The sequence below is a fragment of the Nestor notabilis genome, unplaced genomic scaffold (assembly GCF_000696875.1).
Source record: "Nestor notabilis isolate BGI_N333 unplaced genomic scaffold, ASM69687v1 scaffold7171, whole genome shotgun sequence".
In the NCBI taxonomy this organism is placed as follows: domain Eukaryota; kingdom Metazoa; phylum Chordata; class Aves; order Psittaciformes; family Psittacidae; genus Nestor; species Nestor notabilis.
In genome coordinates this window covers 12,951-32,884 of record NW_009913263.1, presented here as the reverse complement: position 1 = coordinate 32,884, position 19,934 = coordinate 12,951, and the positions used below count along the sequence as shown (strand labels likewise).

The 19,934-nt window shown below is 37.6% G+C and overlaps 1 protein-coding gene across 1 annotated transcript in view; it reads left to right on the top strand.

Annotated features, from left to right (window-relative positions):
* Positions 1 to 19,293, top strand: part of KIAA0586 (KIAA0586 ortholog) — a gene marked incomplete at its 3' end in the record, with an annotated part of 45,079 nt that extends 25,786 nt beyond the window's left edge. The window contains exons 19-30 of the mRNA XM_010023116.1: positions 1,425 to 1,621; positions 1,821 to 1,939; positions 2,232 to 2,416; positions 4,964 to 5,123; positions 5,711 to 5,936; positions 6,424 to 6,671; positions 7,195 to 7,271; positions 9,921 to 10,055; positions 11,700 to 11,871; positions 13,282 to 13,284; positions 14,029 to 14,165; positions 19,206 to 19,293. Coding sequence (XP_010021418.1) covers positions 1,425 to 1,621; positions 1,821 to 1,939; positions 2,232 to 2,416; positions 4,964 to 5,123; positions 5,711 to 5,936; positions 6,424 to 6,671; positions 7,195 to 7,271; positions 9,921 to 10,055; positions 11,700 to 11,871; positions 13,282 to 13,284; positions 14,029 to 14,165; positions 19,206 to 19,293 — 1,747 coding nt within the window. The remainder of the gene's footprint in view (positions 1 to 1,424; positions 1,622 to 1,820; positions 1,940 to 2,231; positions 2,417 to 4,963; positions 5,124 to 5,710; positions 5,937 to 6,423; positions 6,672 to 7,194; positions 7,272 to 9,920; positions 10,056 to 11,699; positions 11,872 to 13,281; positions 13,285 to 14,028; positions 14,166 to 19,205) is intronic.
* Positions 19,294 to 19,934: the final 641 nt, after the last annotated feature.

Here is a 19,934-nt window from a genome sequence, read left to right as displayed (position 1 = left end):
TAGAGATCTTAATTTGTCACCCAAATATACATATTCTGTTTTTCCCGCTTTGTAAGTTACAGCTTTTCTTTGAAGAATTATTATTATTTAAAGATCCAGAAAGATCCTTCTCCCCAATAGAAATTTGTTGTAATACCCATCCTGGACCTATCTGATTTTTCAGTTTTAAAGTATATTGAGGAAGGAGAGAAGTATGAATTCTGGTTTGGGGAAGGAGACAAGAAAACGTTACTATCTTTTTTATATTTTCTTTCTCCTTCCTTTCTGTTTCAGTGAATTGTTGTTTTATTCAGAGAAAATATATAATGTTGGGTTTTTTGTTTATTTTATAGGTTGAAAGTAAATTTAATTTGGATAAAGGAAAATAAGACTTCTTTTTTCACTGTGTTGGAGATAAATCTTAGTGACTGCTGATTTACAGTGAGCTCTTTCATGCAATGTCACATATTTCTCATTGGTAATTTAGGGCTTAGATCTTCATCTCTTCCTGGCATGCTGAATTTTCTTCTTGGAGCATCATAGTGCTATTGGAGACATTTGTTTTTAATACTATGAGTGAAGAAATGCATGCTCTCATCCATCATGAGACATTCTAAAGTGTTACATTGTGCTCTGATGGGTTAGTGACTGCATTTTGGGACTTAATGCTGTGTATGAGCTTAGAGGGGAAAAGGAGGGTGGCATCTTAGGAAATAGTCAAACATTATAATGCACAATGAGTAACTTCCATAACTTTTTAGAAATAGCACATTAAATTCAGTGTGTCTGTGAGGATCTTGTGAATTGATTACCCAGAAATACTTTTTTGCTTTCAGGAGCTGAAATTCATGGAAGTATAACCACACATGTAACACGTGTAAATTATTAATATCTAGTCTACAGTGCTGGCAACTTTATTAGGGTTTTGACTGACTATATGCTTGTTAACTTTGGGGAATTGCTTCTTTTCAGACAGGAGACTTTAAAGTAAAATTTTAATTTCTAAAAAAAAAACAACAAGACCAAACAGACAAAAAAAAAAAAAAAAGAACGGAACAAGTACCTGTAGAAAGTTTTCTAAGCTTTTTTGGTTAAAGGAGGAGCATTTCTGGAGTATACATATTAAAGAAACCTGACTTATGTCATTAGTAAATTTCTCAAGCATTAGCATTACCATTGGCTCCCTGCCTTGTGCAGCACAGGCAGGAAATATGAGCCAAATCATGTTTTACTTAGCAGTTGCTATAGCTTTATGCCTCTACAGATTTATGATTTGCTAAGTTTAGAATTGCATCAGTTAAGTACAATGTACTAAGAAGGGAGAACGTGGTTTATATGCTGTGACACATATACAAACGTTTCTTAAAGAAAAAAATCTTATGGTTACCTTAATGACATTGCCTTCCAGAAACGCACCATAACTTAATTTACTACTTATTTATTAGGATCAGGAAGAGGAGAGGGATGAAATTCCAGAGTTCTGTGAGCCTCTTGTGGAGCTTAGCGGACAGTTTAAAGTTGCCTCACCAAAATACAATGGTCCTTTGTTTCCTCCGGTGGTTTCTGCTCCTCAGCAGTCTTCTGATGTTTTGGATGAACTGATTAAAAGGAGAGAAACTATAGAAAACAGGTTGATAAATTGGTGAGTTGCAATACAACAAAGTGACAAGAAAATATGTATGAAAGACGTGACTCCATATGAATACCTTCCCTTCACATCACCTTCCTTCCCTTCTCCTTTTTCTTTTGAGCTACCTTGCGTTTTATGTCAAGAATGCTCCTTTGTGTACTTCTAGGTCTCTCGGTGTTTGCTGATAGCTAAACAGGTTTTATTCTGCTAGGGTGGAACAAGAAATAATGGCAAGAGTTATCAGTGGGATGTACCCAGTTCAGAAAGAAACCGTGCCCAGTGTTAGCACCTCAGAGAGTGAAGACAGTGACACTGTAACCTCTGATATTGGTATGTAGGAGTAACTGTTCTCATAATAGGTATGTAAAAAAATTACTCCCTTATATAAACGTGTGATAATGAGAGATAAATGCATTTCTCCCATGATGTCACTGCCCTTTGCTGCTGCCTTCTTTTATGATCCTGAGTTGCTTCCCTACTGTTGTTTACCTATCTGTAAAACGAAAAAGAAATAACTTTTTGCAAAGAAATCTTTAAAAGTTCATGGTGAATGAGAGAGTGACTGTAGTACAGTACATGCATTTTAAGAAGTGGGATCTGGATGTGTGCTGTATGTTTTCAGTTGAAGTTGCAGGTGGTGGAGGATTTCAACTCTTCATCAATGCTGGCGTGCCTGTGGACTCAGAAATGATAAGTCATTTTGTAAACGAAGCTCTCAGTGAAACAATTGCAACCATGCTGGGAAACAAGCAGGCTCAGAGAGCAGTTGCTACTACAAATGTTCTTCCAAGTACAATGATTATGATGGTAAGAGTCCGATTTACTTAAGCTTTCCTACTGAAGTTCTAAGGGATAATTTCTTTGTGGCATGATGGTTCAACTGTGCAAGACAAAAATGATGGAAAATGACTGATGAGCTGAATGTGCATGATTTGCATTTTTTGATTATTCCTTATTATACCCCAGCAAGCAACAAGATCATACCTATTTCATTTTTAAAAAGTGTTGAAAAGAAAAAATAAAAATTCCTTTGTGCTGCATGCAATATGCTGTATTTATTTATTTACTTTAAGGCTGAGCACAAAGCTGATTTCTAATGGGAAGACTCAGTACTTAATTTCATGTTGCCAAAAGGTAGCTCATATTATTTTCAACTAAAATAGCTGTGCTACTTTCTTGTGAAGAAATGAAATATGGAGAGATTAATTTGTATAAGAAGAAATAGAATCTGCGAGCAGTATTATTTTTGGTCTTGTGGGCTTCCATCCATTCTTTCATATCTGTTAAATTAGTACTAATTCTTTCTAAGTTTTCAGTTCAGTAGTTCTCAGTAAATGCTTAAATGATTAGTAGAGCTTCCTGTAATACAGGATAATTTTCTCTGTTGCCTGTGATAATGAAATGACAGCTGGCTCTTATTTTGAGAACAACATGGCTGCTCTACAATTTGGTGTTGTATAATGTCTTTGCAATGAACGTGGAAATTGCTGCACTTAGAAATCTAACTATTCAAAGCTTTGTCAAAAGTGAGATCAATTACTCTATTCTGCTCCAGTGCATATAGAGTGATACTTAGAAACCTCTTTTAATAACCATTCTATATTTACTAACAGTCCTCTTAAGCCTTCTTGTTTCTGTATCAGCTTAAACTGAAATGATCTTAGGCTGAAATGGTTGTTTCTCCTTACTATATATATTCAATTATACACTTCAAAGATCAGTTTTGTCCTTTTTGGCCCTTGTTTGATTAGACTAAATAAAGCAATCATCCGTATGTGTACCATTTTTCAACTCTTGCTGATGAGCAGCACTTTTGTTTTCCAATTTAGATTTGTCTTGACCAACAGGTAACACTAATATGCTAATAGACATTTTTAATAATAGTGTGTGCAAGGTGTGGTTTCCTTAGTGTCTTAGTTCTTTTTTTGCACTTCTGCTCAGATTATAGGAGTTCTTAAGTATGTAGTTTGTGCAGTCTTGATCTACCCCTTCTTGCTGTGAAGTTTCTTACCTAGAACTTTAGCTGCCCACTTAGAGAGTTCTTCAGTGTTCACAGTGTCACACGGTTGTGTGTGAACTGCCAAATGAGTTTGCATGTCCCGCTTCCGAGAAGAGTTTTTTGTTAAAAATCATGAGTCTGATGATTTATTATGAAGAAACTAGCCTGGAAGCCATCTTCTAGCCCCATTATCTTGTTTTCTTTATGAACTGTCAGAGAACAGGGCTGGAAAGACCCTGGAAAAGTCCATCATATTCCTCCATAGCAGGCTAAACAACAACCATCATACTTGCTTGTCACATTTATCTTCATCGCTGTCATTTTTTAAGGAACATCACAATTAAATGCTTATTTTAGCACTTTACTGTCTTGGCTGTTGCTTTCTTTGTATCTTCTCTTTAGCTGATTTTCTCACCATAAAATTATCATACTGACTCCATTTTATCTATGTAATGAAATACTTTCTCGCTTAATGTGACATTAAATGCCTTATTAAAATTGTATAATCATATAATTCATATTTAGACTGGACATTGTCACAGAATCGTAGAATACCAGGTTGGAAGGGACCTTAAGGATCCAACCTTTCTAGGCAAAGCATGACCTAGACTACATGGCCCAGCACCCTGTCCAGCTGAATCTTAAAATGTCCAGTGTTGAGGAATCCACTGCTTCCCTGGGGAGATTATTCCAAAGGCTGATTGTTTTCATTGTGAAAAAATTTAATCTAGTGTCCAACTGAATCTCCCCAGGAGTAACTTACGCCCATTACACCTTGTCTTTTCCACTGGACTCCTTGTAAAAAGGGTCTCCATCTTCTTCATAGCCACCTTTTAAATTTTGGAACATGGTGATAAGGTCTCCCCTAAACCCTCTAGTCCTGTGCTGAAGAAACCCAGTTCTCTTAGCATTTGTTTACTGAAAGGGTGGTCAGATGCTGAAACAGGCTTCCTAGAGAGGTGGTCAATGCCCCAAACCTGTCAGAGTTTAAGAGACATTTGGACAATGCCCTTAATACCATGCTTTACCTTGGTCAGCCCTGAATTGGCCAGGCAGGTGGACTAGGTGATCGTTGTGGGTCTCTTCCAACTGGAATAGTCTATTCTGTTTTATATATAATGATTTCCAAATGTAATCATTCTAATGCATAATTTACTTAATCTAAGCATGCTGCCTGGTGCCACTTTATGTTTAGATGGAGGAATTAGATCCATGAAGCATGTATCTAAGCAACAGCTGTTTCTGTTCTCTGATAACTTGCCTTTTGCTCTCAGCTATCTCTGTGGATACTTGTAAGATAGGAATTTTGCATTGAGATAATAACTGTGGTTATGGTTTGGTTTTTTTCCCTTCAGGATTCTCTTGTGCCTACTCCATTGCCAACACCCCAGGCCACACCACCACAGACACCACCTTCAGAAGAAGAATTACCTCTGGTCAAAACTCCAGAGTCTTCTCTGTCTCTTACAGAAATGAGTGGGGATGTTCATGAACATGAAAAAATTAAAGAAACAGGTAGTGGAAATAGTAATTGAAGTTTAGAAGTTGCAAATATGCTTTAATCTACTGCCTTTAATTTTCATCTTCAAAGACATGTCATCTCTCGGTAATATTCTTGAGGCTATAATTCAAGTGGGAACTCATGTAATACAAAAAATGTGGGCTAATTCATATGAAAAGCAAGCATCTTTCATTTGGTAACAGTTCTGTTTTCAAACTTAATGCACATTTCTATTGCTTGTGTGATTTCCACCGCTCCCAGCCACTCTACAATTTTTCACATCAGAAAAATAGCTGTCTTTTGCTCCTTCCTGTATTTCTAATGTTAATTAAGCCAAATTTACACTCTCCAAGTAAAACAGCTTAGTTTTTAAAATGCAGATCAGTCTCCCTTATTAAGGGAAGTAAGCAATTGAGGTTTTATTCTAGCTCCTTCAGATGCCAACACTATACTTAAAAGAAACTAGTCTTAATCTAGTCTTCTCTTCATAATTATCAAAAGGTATCACAAAAACAAGTGCTCAGTCAAACTGATTATCTCTCTACCTGAGATTTACTTCCTGCATTCCTTTCTGATCTGTAATTTGACTTTACCCATGCAGGAGTTGAGATTCCAGCTACCACTAGTCATGTTGGCACACCTGTGGTTACCCCTGTCAATACACCACCTAGAACGACCACACCAAGCCCTCCTGCCTCAGAATGGGTCTCCAAAGCTGCAAAAATGGAAAGTCCAGAGCCCCCAAACCCATGGGATGATGCAGAACTTCCTCTGGAAGAAGAGAAACCCAGTTATTTAACTGAAGAACCATTCTGTCCCAAGGCTGTGTGAGTTGAACAGGCTGCACAGTTTTCTTTCTACATATGTCCTCAAAAAGTCAGTGGAAAGAAATGCTTAATGTATATATCAGGAGGCACTGAGATATGCCTGGATTCTTTTTTTAATTGTTTGTCTTTGATTTTGGAGAAAAATGTGGTATCAGGACCTTTCTCAGGATTTATCAGTCATTACTCATTGTCTTGCTGAACGTTGTACTTAGTAAATTCGTATTGTTACACCTGCCAGTAATAGATGTAGTGACAATGAAATACTTCTATTGTCTGAGTGGGAATACACATGGTAATTTTTAATTATAACCAGAAATTAATTATGTTAGTTAACCATATTGATTCTTGGTGTACTCTGTAAAATGCTGTGCTCTTTCATTTGAAAAAAAAATACTTGCAAATCAATTTTTCAGTATTGATTAAAGACCTTAGTCTATATTTTTCAGTGCATTTTGGTGTATTCATAATGCATATTCTTACATTATAGTGAGATGTCTGTGGCTAATGATGAGGAACCAGAGGCCTTGATTTTACCATCTCAGCAGTCGTCAGCAAGGCCTTTCGAATCGCTTCCTTGCCATCCACAGGTTCCATCACCTGTGCCTACAGTTAGTTCTGGGCAGTCCACGCAGGAAAGCAGCCTTACCCTCACGGAAACGGAAACAGAAACTGCAGACAGACCCATCTCAGAAGGGGAGGTACTCTTCAGCTATGGACAGGTGCTGGCTGCAAGAGGTAACTAACTAGACAAATCTATGAAAATTAGAATTTGGATTAATCTTTTTTTTTCTCTATAAACTTCTCTTGCAGTTTACTGAAGTTACATTTCATACGTTTTCTGATAAAACTGCAAGCATTGACCTGGTCCTTAACTTTCAGTTCATGGTTTTGGATTTAAGAGACCTCATGTCTCTCTTTTTTTTTGTCTCTGAACAAAATGCTTCTGCTTATTAATGAAGAAAGTTTAAATCTGCTCTTTTGTCATAAGATCAACTTGGAAAATAATTGGGGCTGTCTTGCACCAATAACTGGGGCTGTCTTAGTACTATGTGGAACTAAATACTAAATTTTTATTGAAGGAAAGGTGTAAGAGCAATTTTCTTGGAAGCTGAAAATACGTCTTTGTAATGCACATCCAGCAGTAGGAATTTCCAGCTTTACTAAAGCACTGTGTTGCAATTATTAAAGAATGTGGCCTTGGCTTTCTTTCATATAACTTGCATGCTTTTTAGCGTTTGTAACTTAAAATATTTTTCAGCCTTAGGAGGAGGAGGATTGTCTCTTCCAAACCTTGCTGAGAGCTTAACCAGCACTTTACGAGATGCCAATGAAATGGTAAGGAAATGTTTCACAAGGAAATGGAGTTAGTGGTATTCTGCTTTAAGCATCTTGATAAATTGGATGTGCTTTAAACATTTTCAATTACAAACTTTTTGAATTTATGGTTTTAAGCTGTACTCTCACAAAGAAGGTTAGAATTTCAGAGGTCCAAAGAAAAAAAACATGTTATGCAAACTAATTTATATTTAAAAAAAAACTTGAATGATTTATATACTTCTGTAGGTGAGAGATAGCTAATATGCATTTTAATTTCTTTGTTGTTTTCAGTTTTAAGACATCTTAAAAAGAACAGAACATTTTTATGCTCTGAACTCTTTCAGCTTTGAGCCATCTTTTAATTACTTGTGTGCTTAAATTATTAAAGTAGGTTAGCTGAGGCTGGAGTTAAAGCTGCTTAAAACTTCAGTATAGTTTCTTATCTAATGTTTGCTTTAGTCCATTGTCCTGGAAGCCTCCCAAGTCAAGATATTCTCCATTCCCTTTCTCTTTTAACAATTTCCTTTTCCTCAAATGCTTGGACTTTCCCTCTCTGTGTAATGCCTCTTAGTAGGGCATAGCTGTCATATAAATAATAGTATCAGGTGGATCAATACTATGCTTAGACCAAACTGTTTTCTTTATGACAGTATTGGTTGGAAGGGAACTCCAGAGGGATTTCTAAAAATTTCTGGATGGCCTCCGCATCTTCTGGAAGATGTCCAGATAACTGAGATCTGCCATGAGGATGAAGACCTGGAATCATCAGACCCCTGTTAATGTTTGTAGAAAGCCTCCTTGTACTTTTGTTGGTCTGAAGCAGACCTTGCCCACAACACCCCTAGTGTTCCTTTCCCCTTTGATCTCGACTCAGACCATCAATAAACACATAGAGGTCTGTGAATTCAAGGAATGATTTGGTCTAGGACTGGAAATTGGCTGAGCTGCTGGGCTGAAAGGGTTGTCATCAGTGGCACAAAGTCCAGCTGGAGGTCCATCACTAGTAGTGTATGCTAGGGGTCAATACTAGCACTAGTGCTGTTTAACATGTTCGGTAATGACCTACATGATGGGACAGACTGTATCAGCAGCAAGTTTGCAGATGATGCAAAACTGGTTTATACACCACGAGGGTTGTGCCATCATTCAGAGGGACCTCACTGGGCTATAGAAATGAGCTGACAGGAATTTTACTAAGTTCATCAAGGACAAATGCCATGTGCTACAACTGAGGAGGAACAACTCCATGCACCAGTACATGCTGGGGGCTGACAGGCTGGAAAGCAGCTTTGCAGAAAAGAACCTGGGGATCCTGGTGGACAAGTTGAACCTGAGCCAGCAGTGTGCCCTTGTGGTAGATAAGGCCACCATCATCTTTTGCTGCATTGGGAAGAGCAGGTCAAGAGAGATGGTTCTTCTTTACTGAGTACTGGTGAGACAGCATTTGGAGTATTGTGTCCACTTATGGGCTCTCCAGTACAAGAAGGATAAGGATTTACTGGTGTGAGTCCAGCAAAGGACTACAGAAATGATTAAGGGATTGGTGCATCTGTAATACTGAGAGCTTGGATTGCTTAGCCTGGAGAAAAGAAAGCTCTGGGAGGAACTTAGGAATGTGTATAAATACCTGGTGGAGGGAAGTAAGGAAGACAGAGCCAGACTTTTCTGAGTGGTACCCAGTGAAAGACAGGAGACAGTGAACACATATGGAAATTCACGAAATTCCTTTTAAATACAGGAAATGTTTTTGCTGTGGAGGTGGCCAAATAGTGCAAGAGGTGCTCCCTTGTGCAGTTGGGTTGGACTAGACAATCTCCAGAGGTCCCTTCCAACCTCAATAATGCAAAGTTTAAATGTCCTAGAGTAGGAATCCACCTTTCTCCCTACCTATCCTTCCCAAACATTTCTACCATACATGGCCATACTTCGCTTGTGCAGACTTTCCCATGTAATATCCATGATTTTATTCATGTCATAGTTGTGAGACTGTGTGCTCTGAACTTGAAGATCTTTCTGTCTGTTGTCCAGATTTTCCGTGCGAGTGTATAGGCACCTGAAAAGAACACCCTTCTCTTGATCAAGACTGTAAAAGTTCCTTTTGTGGCCTTCCCTTTAGATGCCTCCTCTGTCTACCACTCTCTTAAATTCTGGGCTTAAGACTGTTATCAGGTGAACCTACATTTTAGTTCTTTTAATCAGGTTAGGCTTTCTAAGATGTTCTTCCTTCTCTTTGTCAGCTGGATTGTAACTCCTTGTAATAGTCTTCCATCCTCAAACTAGGCTTTCTGGTTGAGGAAGCTAAATCCTTGCTGGTGAGAGTAGTTCTGCAGCCAGATTGTTGTTAGTGACCAGTATGTGTGAGGATTTAACTGTTCCCTGAGCTTTGGAGGCCTAAAGGACCTTGTTCTTCTTTTAAGTATTGCAGTCTTACGTATCAAATAAAGACTCTGCATGTCTGTGGCTAAAAGGAGAAAGCTGTGTGTTGTCCGTTTGCTTATTTTTAAAAGCCTAGATTTTAATGAAACAAGTTCCCAGTGTGGAAACTGTAACAACTTATTTTAGTTCACAATTATGGTTTTTTTTTTGTTTTTTTTGTTTTTTTTAAATGTTAAGAATGATTCAAGTTATATATTATGATATTATGTAGATTTTGTTTCTTTGTTTTAGGATTATGATCCTCCCAGTGAAGGGCAAGTGGTGAGAAGACCAGATAAAGGCTATCACAAGGATCCTGTCCTGACTTTCTTAGCCAAATTAAATCAAGCACCTCTTGCTGCACAAGAAGGAATATACCATTTGGAGGTAACTTACAGTCCTTTTCCTTCCAATACAGTAGTTTTGAAGTGATACTTTCTTACTCAAAAGTAATATTTCAAAGCGTATCCTTCCTTTTGGCTACAGAACAGGTTCATACACTTCATACCCTGCTGGAAGTGATCCCACTTCTTTTGGCTGTGTTCTTGTGTAAACCTTTTTAAAAACACTGAAGATTAAGTGTTGTTACAGACAAGATAACTGTGTGTAGTATCACACATACCTAGTTTTCAAGGTGCGTATGTGATTGTTCCAGCGTACCAGATTTGTCCCGTCAATTTGAGTACCAGGGAAGTTTTCTGTCTCTTGAGCAGTATTGGTGGTGTGCTTAACAGTACAAGTTCACTGCATTTAACAGCCATCTGAGAGTTTTAGGGAGGTATGAAGAAAACTCAGAAAATGTCTACATGCACTTTTGCACATGCTGTTGATACCGATCTTGGAACAAAACCTCAAAAATATCCATATCCAGATGTCAGAAAAAACAGACTACCAGCAAATTGTAACTATCTGTATAACAAAGGATAACAGTCATTTTTTGCCACACATTTAAGTATTTTCTATGTGGAAAATAATAATTTGAACTGGATGTCTATTCTAACCAACATAGCTAGAGGAATGTTTAAATGAAGTGAACTTTGAATACTGCAATATGGTTCAACACTTTTATTTATGGCAGATCTTGGTTTTTGTGATTTTATTGATGCATATGCAGTTTCTTCTATCTGTCCTGCTGGTCAGTTTAGTCTAAATAATTACTAACTTCTCTCACCTCCTTAACTGTTCCTTTGTCTGTCTTTATTTTGCCTAAGGAGCTCCAGTGCATGGACTTAGTGAAAAGCTTTCTACAGTGTCAGCTCTGTAATTGTCGTGACATTTTCTCATCAGTACTGCCGATTACAAATGCACCTCTGATTTGCTTTTTCTCTTTCCCATATTTATGGATTGATCAGTCTGTCCATACAAGACACTAATAAACTTACCCCCACATCAGGCAAGATGTGTGCAAAGCATGCTTTTTCACTTGCAAGAGAAAGAATATTCTCCTATGTATTACTAATTTGCCTTAGAACGATACTGTGCACATGTGTGTATGTGTATTCAACCTGTTTTCCCGTGTAGAAACAAGCTGGTTTTTTTCTCTGGAGCTTTGAAAGTCAGAATTCAGAGAACAATCCCTATTTTAAATGCCATCCAAACCTACTTAAAAATTAAACTTTTTATCTGACATGCTGTACAACAGAGCATCAGTAGCTTTTACATGCTTCCAGTACTACAAGGTCAGGCAGTCAACAATGGCTGTATGTGTAACATTAAAGACCCCATTAAAGAGCTAAAAATGTAACTTAGGCTCTGATCAGGGAAGTGGTGGACAACACTGGACACTTAAGATTTGGCTGGACATGCTGCTGGGCCATCTGGTCTAGGTCATGCTTTGCCCAGAAAGATTGGACCAGATTATCCTTGAGGTCCCTTCCAACCTGGTATTCTGTGATTCTGTATGACTGATTCTGTAGACTTAAGTTTTTATATGTCTTAAGGATTAATGTAATTAGAGAACAATATGTGGTTTTAGAAGAAATACATTGGGGTTTTTTATATCTACTATTCTAATGTTGCTGTTCTGTATAGGATTCTGATGATAGTGTTGGACAGCTCAGTGAAGGTCAAAGACCAAGGCTGACCAGAGCAGCAGAGAGAATCCTAATGGGACATTCAGTTTATATGGACCATTCGACAGTTCAGACTTCTGAGAACAGACCACACCGTTCTCCATCTCCAGGGCAGCTTGCCCAAATTGGAGGTACAATTAGACTGTTACTTCTTCTCTGTGACATTTATGTGGATTCTGAGGGTCTTCTACAACAGTATCTTAAATAATTTCAGTGAATATGTTAAAAATCCAAAATTAAAAATTTAGAGGCGATTTCTGCAATGAAATCTTTTGCATTTCTATTTTGAGAACTGAATTTAATTCAAGCCTTGCCTTCACTCTTCGTCTATCATATTCTGTAATTTGAACAGAAATCATGGCAAGTGCCCACTTGCCTATAGAAAAGTTGACTTGTAAAGTATGTATTTTATTCTTAAGTCAAATTCAATTCTCAAAACCACTTAATTTAACCATTCTTGAAGTCAGTTTCCATAGGACAGGTATTAACACTGGCAGCTGAAGATACTTCTCTCTGTCCCCTTACACAGCACACCTGTTCATTGGTTTTATCACTCCATCAAGGTGATACTGCAGTGTCTCATAACGGGTAATATGTTTTAGCTTCATATATTCCTATAGCAATATGGAAATTCCTTTTCCCTTAGATGAGGGTAGCTGAGGCATACAAATAATAGCTTGCACAAAGTATTGCAGGGATGAGTTGGTATGGTAAAGCAATAATTTATTTCTTTTCAGTTGGAGCGAGTCATGTAGCCAATGGTCCATCCTTCCTCTCCCTTATTTTTTGATCCCAGTTTCTCTGTTGTTATCTGAAAATCGATTTTAGAAGGACCTTTTCAGGTATATATAGGGGAATGCCCTGTGCTTTTACATCTGTAATAATCCCATACTGAGTTGTGTTGCATTCTGATGATTTTTAACTTAGCTTCTCTCCCTCCCCACGAATGAATACTGTGCTGAATACCGGCACAGTATTCACTCACATTGCTGAGGAAACAACACTGTAGGACCTGCTTTCAAAACAAGAGTTTCTTCACATCAGGGAGGAACAGAAAATCTTGTTTCCAAGTTCTTTTGATAGTGAAGTCAACACTGAATAGGAAACAGTCTGTTTTTGAAGGGGGGGAATGGGGTGGAAGGGGAAGGAATGCTCTGTGATTGTTTCCACTTTTCTTCCAAATTTTTTTTATCTGTCCACTGGCATGTGAGACTGTATGTTCTTCAGTCTATTGCAAGTTAGGACTAAGAGCTATTTGCTGGTAGCCACAAGAGTTATAATCAGGTCCATAATTTTATTTTATAATTATTGTTAAGGGTAATATTAAATAATTGTTACACCAGTAGGTTTCAAAGTTCACATATTTCAGGGTGTGTATCTCTCTACATTTAGCCTTGCAGTGGATGCTCAGTTTCTCTGTCAGAACGAGTCACAGATAGATCTGTAAGAATTCTGGGGATTGTGTGTCTATGGGTATCTTCAGTTTTGTGATCAGTTTTTATTTGTATCGTGTAAACATGATGTCTATCTGTAGGATGGAGCAGGTGTTGTTTATGTAGGTATATAACAGCACCTTGATGATCAGTCTTTCGTTTATAAAAAGCCTTGTTTTCAGTGCCTAAAGTCATGGATATACAAACCAACATGCAAATGAAATGTGGCACATATAGTCTTAAAATGAACAATAATTACAGTTAATTAAACAATGATTATAGTTAATTAAGCTTAAAATTAATTCTTTGGCTCTCTATGATAGCAGAAGGCTAAAGTTAGTTCATGAGCTGTCAGTACATTTTTTATAAAGATGCTCTACACGCTTGCAGGCTGCAAAAGTATGATAAATGCTGGATTATATAGCAAATTATCCCTTTTAAAAAAGACTATATACCATTTTCTTTTAATTCAGACAATAGTGAAACATTTTCATGAAGAAGCCTTTCCAATCTCTTTCCAATATATGTGCTAAAGCTCATTAAGCATATAATGGTATGATGGACTATGCAGCTTTGAAGTTATTATAAATGCTTGCCATGTTAGAAATCTACAGATGATAAAACTGATTTATTTTTCAATTTCCACAGACTTGTATTTCTTATTTCTTTTTCCCCACAAGAACAATTTAAAGGATATACAATGAGCCACTTAAGAAGGAAGTAATTCACTTTCACATTGCGTGTCCCATTGCTGAATCTTGAAAAGCTCCACATCTTGCCACATGAGTTGACTGGAAGATTATTAGTTCAGTCCATCAAGGAATGTTTTTTATTCTTATTTTTCTCTCTTGGCAGAAGTTCTTGGAGATGCAGATACAGCTCGTGGTCCAATGCTTATGGCCGAACTGGAAACGCAACCAGTTTCAAATCCTGTTCTGCAAGAAGCCCAGTCAGGCTGCAGAGTAACATCTCTTTCAGAGGATCTGTCCCAGGTAAACCTAAGGATCTTTTCTATGACTAGTCAGAAAGTCCAAACTGAAACCTAGGAAAATAAATTTTCCTGTTTCACTGTGGTGACTGACACCACAGAACTGGTGCATTTAAGATACACAATCAGCTTAGAAACTGAAGCCAAGACTTCATGTGCATAATAAAAATGATTGTGCTTACCGTGACAGAATCCTTACAATATGCTTCTGTTAGGGTCAGACCTCTCATTTATTCTGTACTTCCTCACAGCTTCACTAGTCTTACAGGATCTAATACTATACATACTCAGTTCAGATGAGGCATCCCAATGTTTTAGGTGCTTCAAATACAGAAAAATAACATGATGGATATATGGAAGAGGAAGCAACAATAGAGGTTTGGCCTCATGAATTGTAACTCTTATTCAGCATTTCAGGAACTTCATTTGTCCTAGTAGGAGAAGGATTAGAAAGGCAGTAATGATGAGGTATCTCAGAATATTTGAAGGTAGATAAAGATCCTATTGATCTCTGCTTGAAACCTATAGGGTTAATCCGTTGCTACTTTATTAGTGTGTGCTGTTACCTAGAGATGATGGTTTACTTGCTGTGTGCTGTTACCTAGAGATGATGGTTTACTTGCTAAATAAAGATAAATTTAAATAGTGAGTGGAAAAAGCTGATGAGTCAGGAGACTGCTTTTTATTATGATTAGATTCACAATGTGTTTGAAAGTAGTAATACACTTACCTTAGTTGCTATGTTCCTGGATGCATTCTGTCCTTCTCTGATGTTCTATATTAAAAATAACCTAAAGTATCTTATGTTGACATGTCTTTGGTTTTATACTTTGAAACTTTGATGTCTATCATGCCACTGGTGTCTAAACTGTTCTTAAAAATGTCACTTCAGATGGTAAAGAGGATTTTAAATGTTACACCTCTTTCACTTTGAGATCATCAGAACATACTATTTCTTGGAATGATTGTTCACAGGCAAGACTGGATTCTGTTAAAGCACTGTGTCTGTTGGGGTGAAGCTCATATCCTTGTTATCACTTCACAAGCCAAAAGTAAAAACAACAGAGAGGGTAAAATATGTTTCCTTCTTTTAGCACCATTAACTGTGATTAAGTAACACAGTGATGCCTGCATCGAGTGCTGTGAAGAATTAGCTGATTTGGTCAGAATTCATTTTTGTTTGCCTGTGTATAGGCAAATGATCATATACCATGTGTAAGATTACCCATTACCCATAGTCTTACCTATGCAAGAAATGTAGTGTGATCTGACATAGTGTCTTTCATAGAAAATACACAAATAGTTACATACTATCTTTAGAAACATTTTCTTGCATCTGAACCTGTAGGGTGGAGGTTTTTGCCTGTTGACATGTAAAAAACTCAGTTGTCTTCCAAACCAACCAACCAACCAAACCCCTGAACTTTGTGTGGTCGGTTTTGTTTTTTTCCCCCAAACAAGAGAGTCTCTTCCTGTAAGTGAGTGTTCCTGATATAAGCCCATGAGAAACATCAGCTCTGTTTCTCACAGGCTAACGTTTTAGTTTTCCTATGTCGTGACAATCTTTAAGTATACCTTTAATCACAGTAAATGTCTATCCTGGATGGGGCAAAACCACGCTCCATAAGATCTTCTACTCGATCCATATGTCTTTTTCTGGAAAAACAACAACAAAAAAGCCTGTACCACATGATTTGAAGGCTTGTTTTGACAGCATCTATCTACCGTGTAACAGTGACAATGAACCTTTCCCTTAGTTTCAATTAGGGACGGCATCTGTATTCAGATCTACAGCTGGATTTGCTTTATCACCTGCCTGTGGGAAACAGCTTGTCTTGTGACATAGTATCAGCTAATAGAGCAAGAGATACTCAGGCTTCCAGAATGATTCATTGTATGCAATGTTTAAGGCAATAATCACTTTAAACTTCTTAAAACATTTTCACCCATCTTAGTCACTGACTCTCACATTGGTTGTTTCACATCGTATTTTTCAGCTCTAGGCTGTGTTTGCCTTCATTGAAATTAAACAATCAGCTGTATACAAATCCAGAAGATGAATCTGTTAGGAGCAAAACTGGGTTTTTCATGGTGTTTGCCAAGAGATTTGAAAAAATACGTGGTGTTTCAGATGGTGTCCAGCTGGCCCTTGGGTTTGGTATACCTTTGTTCTGATGTAACTGGGAACTATCCTCCTGGATCTTAGGGTTTGATGTGGCAAATCTTGGGTGGTTTCTGTGGTCTGTCTGAGCAGGATCCTCATTTCAGGGAGGTTGTCAGCAGTGTTGTGGAGCTGCCATATACATACTACTTGTTCTTTCCCTGGGACGGGTGTGTACCTCAGATTTTGACCAAGAGAAAGAACGTTGTCTTTTCATGTAGGGCAGGAGTCCTTTAGTCATGAAGAGTGGAGTCTGTGTGGTCACTTGCTGCAAAACAAATGACTTAAGTCATACAGGAATTTTCTTATCTACGCAAATTCCTTTTCTGTTCCCCCATTTCTGGCACTGGATTTTTTTGAGATTTATATACGCTTTTAGCCACTGTGAGACAGAATGCCAGACTAAATGCATCTTTGGTTTGACCCCTTCTGTCTATTCTTGTGCAACCATACAGGAATTGACTGTTATTTGTGGCCTCTTTGCCCCTGTGTTGTTAGCATTAAGAAGCAAAAGAATGACTAGGAGGAAGCTGGGCTCTTCCTATTCTAGATGAAGCATTTTGATTATGGGAGGGACATGAACATTGAAGTCATATTTGTTTGGCTAAACATTTCAAAGATGGTAAATCTAAATTATTTTAAGACCCAAATGCATTGCTAAAATTTTAGAAAACCAGTTGCAAAATATTTTCACAATATTCTTATAGAAGTATGAATGTTTTTATACAGTCAACATTTTTTAAGTGGGTTTGTCACTTTGGTATTTATTTTCATTAGCTTTTATTTTTAGTATTTCAAAATACATGGTGTTTTTAATCTTCAGGGATGTGTAACTGTAGGCTGTGAATCTACGTATTATCTCTCAGCTTCTGTTTGCACCTCGATTCAGTTTAAACTGGTTTCTGGTTTGTCTTATTAGAAATCCAAAACAAAGAAACACTTCAAATCGACTCATGAATATGCTGTGGTTTTGCTTATGTTTAATGTTCTGTAACAGTGGTGGCCTTTGATCACATTTCCATGAGACCTTCTTTCTTTCAGAAAATCATCTCAACTCTTTCTTGTCAGCTTTAAATGATGAACAGACTTGATCAACATCATGGTGTGTAGAGGTGCCCAATTTAGTACTAATCCTAACTGGTCTGTCTGTTTGTCATAGTGCCTTGTGGAGATGCTAGCTTGATCTCAGGTGCATTTATGTATGTTCACTTTTGCCAGCTTATGCTTATTATTGTGTGGGTGAGGTTGTGTTGGTCTTCCTTAGAGATGACATGCTATCTACTAGTGCAGCCCTCTCTATGCTTTGTTTACTGGGGAGAGTAAATAAGCATTGAGGAAAAGACAGTGGCTGAATGGCTTATGGTTTTTATTCCTCCTGATTTTTTGCCACACTGGCTTAAATGTTCGTTAAGTACATAAGAGGCAGTATCATCGTTGTTGAGATTTCTGTTATCGTGGGAGACAGTTGTTAGCTGAAAGAAAAGGGAAGCTCTGATTGCATAGTTGGCACCATGCTATTCTTTGCCAGACATAAAGATTGTCTTCTTTCCATTTACGTTTTTGGCTCTTAGTTTCAGTTGTGGCCTCCACAGTAGTGGAGGGTTTCTGTTATGGAACTGAAGTATACTTTCCTTTTCTTTCTTTTTAGCTTTCGGGGGTACCCGCAATACCACTGGTACTTTGTCATCACATCTTCAAGAGAACAGCAGTGCCATTGCTCCTCAGAGCATATAATTTTCCCAGAATTCATAAAGTAATTCTGTCCATAGGCTCCAAACGTTGTGTGATATGCAGAAATTTATGATCTTTCTTGTGTTCCTCCTTCTTTTAAGAATCTTCATTAAAAAAAAAAACACCTTATATTCATTCACAGAATCAACAGAATAACTGATGAAATCAATTTTGTCTGTCTTAGAGAATCACAGGATCATAGAATGGTTTGGGTTGGAAGAGACCTTAAAGCTCATCCAGTTCCAACCCCCTGCCACAGACAGGGACACCTTCCACTAGAGCAGGTTGCTCCAAGCCCCGTCCAGCCTGGCCTTGAACACTGCCAGGGATGGGACAGCCACAGCTTCTTTTGGCACCCTGTGCCAGTGTCTCACCACCCGCACAGGGAAGAACTTCTTAATATCTAATCTAAATTTACCCTCTTTCAATTTCAGTACATGCCCTTGCAAAAAGTCCCTCTCCAGCTTCCAAAGCTTAAGAATGCCTAAGTCTTCTAGGATTCCATGACTCTGTTTTGCACTTCTCGTGTTTCCTGTCTACATGTAATAGAATGTCCTTGGGCCATGATTCCTGTTCCAGTTAACACGTAAGATAACAAGTGTACTTGACAAAAATAATGTCTCCCTTTTTAACATCCAGAGTGTTTGTTGCTTCTAAGAATCTGTTTTCCTGTAGGCATTGTTGCAGACCTAGGTCCTGAAAAGCAGAAAATATTTTTTAAAACATGGTCATAAATTTTATACTTGGCACTGGTTTTCCAACTGGTGTGCTGAAATTTTGATTTTTCTTTTCAACTTGCTCTTTTTACTTAGGATGACAATACCTAGGAAGAAGTCCTGGGTATTGAAGAAAGCTAGAGAAATCTTACGTTCTTTCTGCCACATACTTTGAGTAGAAATTGAGGGTCTTCTTGTGTCTTCAGGCCTAAATGGCACTTTGCCATACCTCCTGCTCCCAGGATGTTTGTCTAAAGGAAATAACACTGTAACAGGCTAATTCAGATTGAATTCTTTTGAAGTCAAAAGGAAGGAGAACAAGTGCATATCCTTTAATGAATCTTTAAAAATCTCTTTCTTGAAGCTCCACATAATTCTACTGTGCTTTTACATCAAAAGGTAGTTTTGTAATATGATTTTAATGTTTGATATATAGGAGGAGAGCCAAGAAGCTGCACAAGTTGAGACTGTGAAACCCCGTGTTATTTATGTGAGAAGGAAGTCTGAAGAGATGCATCCAGAAGGTAAATCAATGTCAGTAAGCAAACATAGTTCTTTCAGTTAAGCACATCAATTTTAAATGTTGTTGTGTACTGATGTATAATAAAGTTCTGATGTTTGTTTTTTTTCTAATTTGGTTTTCATTACTACTAAATTCTCAAAATTTCCAAATGTTTATATATTGTGTCTATAAATCTACATGATTATGATATTGTTGAGGTGCACTGAAAGGATTGGAAAGGTATCTGCATGTAAGTCATCAGAATCCTTGCATTTAGGTATTTTTTTAAATTTTTGTTTGCCAAGAGCATTACAATGTGCATATTATGTAGTCCAGTGAATCCTAATTGCTTTAGAGAGTGCTGTTCAGCAAACAAAATATTCATACTGTTGTGATAGATGGGAGTGGTTCATGTGCACGAGAAAGTGCAAGGGCACTAGAGAAGAACTGAAAGATAATAAAGATCATGCAAATGTGAAAAAATAAAAATAGAGCTTTTCAACGCTGAAATGGCCTGGTTTGAGATGGGCTTCAAGCTAGCGTGTTAGTGACCTTCTTTTGTGAAGGACACGATGTATTATCTATGCATAATTGTGCTATTTTTGGAGATTGCTTAACAGTATTTGTTACAAGTGTTAGGGATGTTGCATGAGAGGGAGAGAA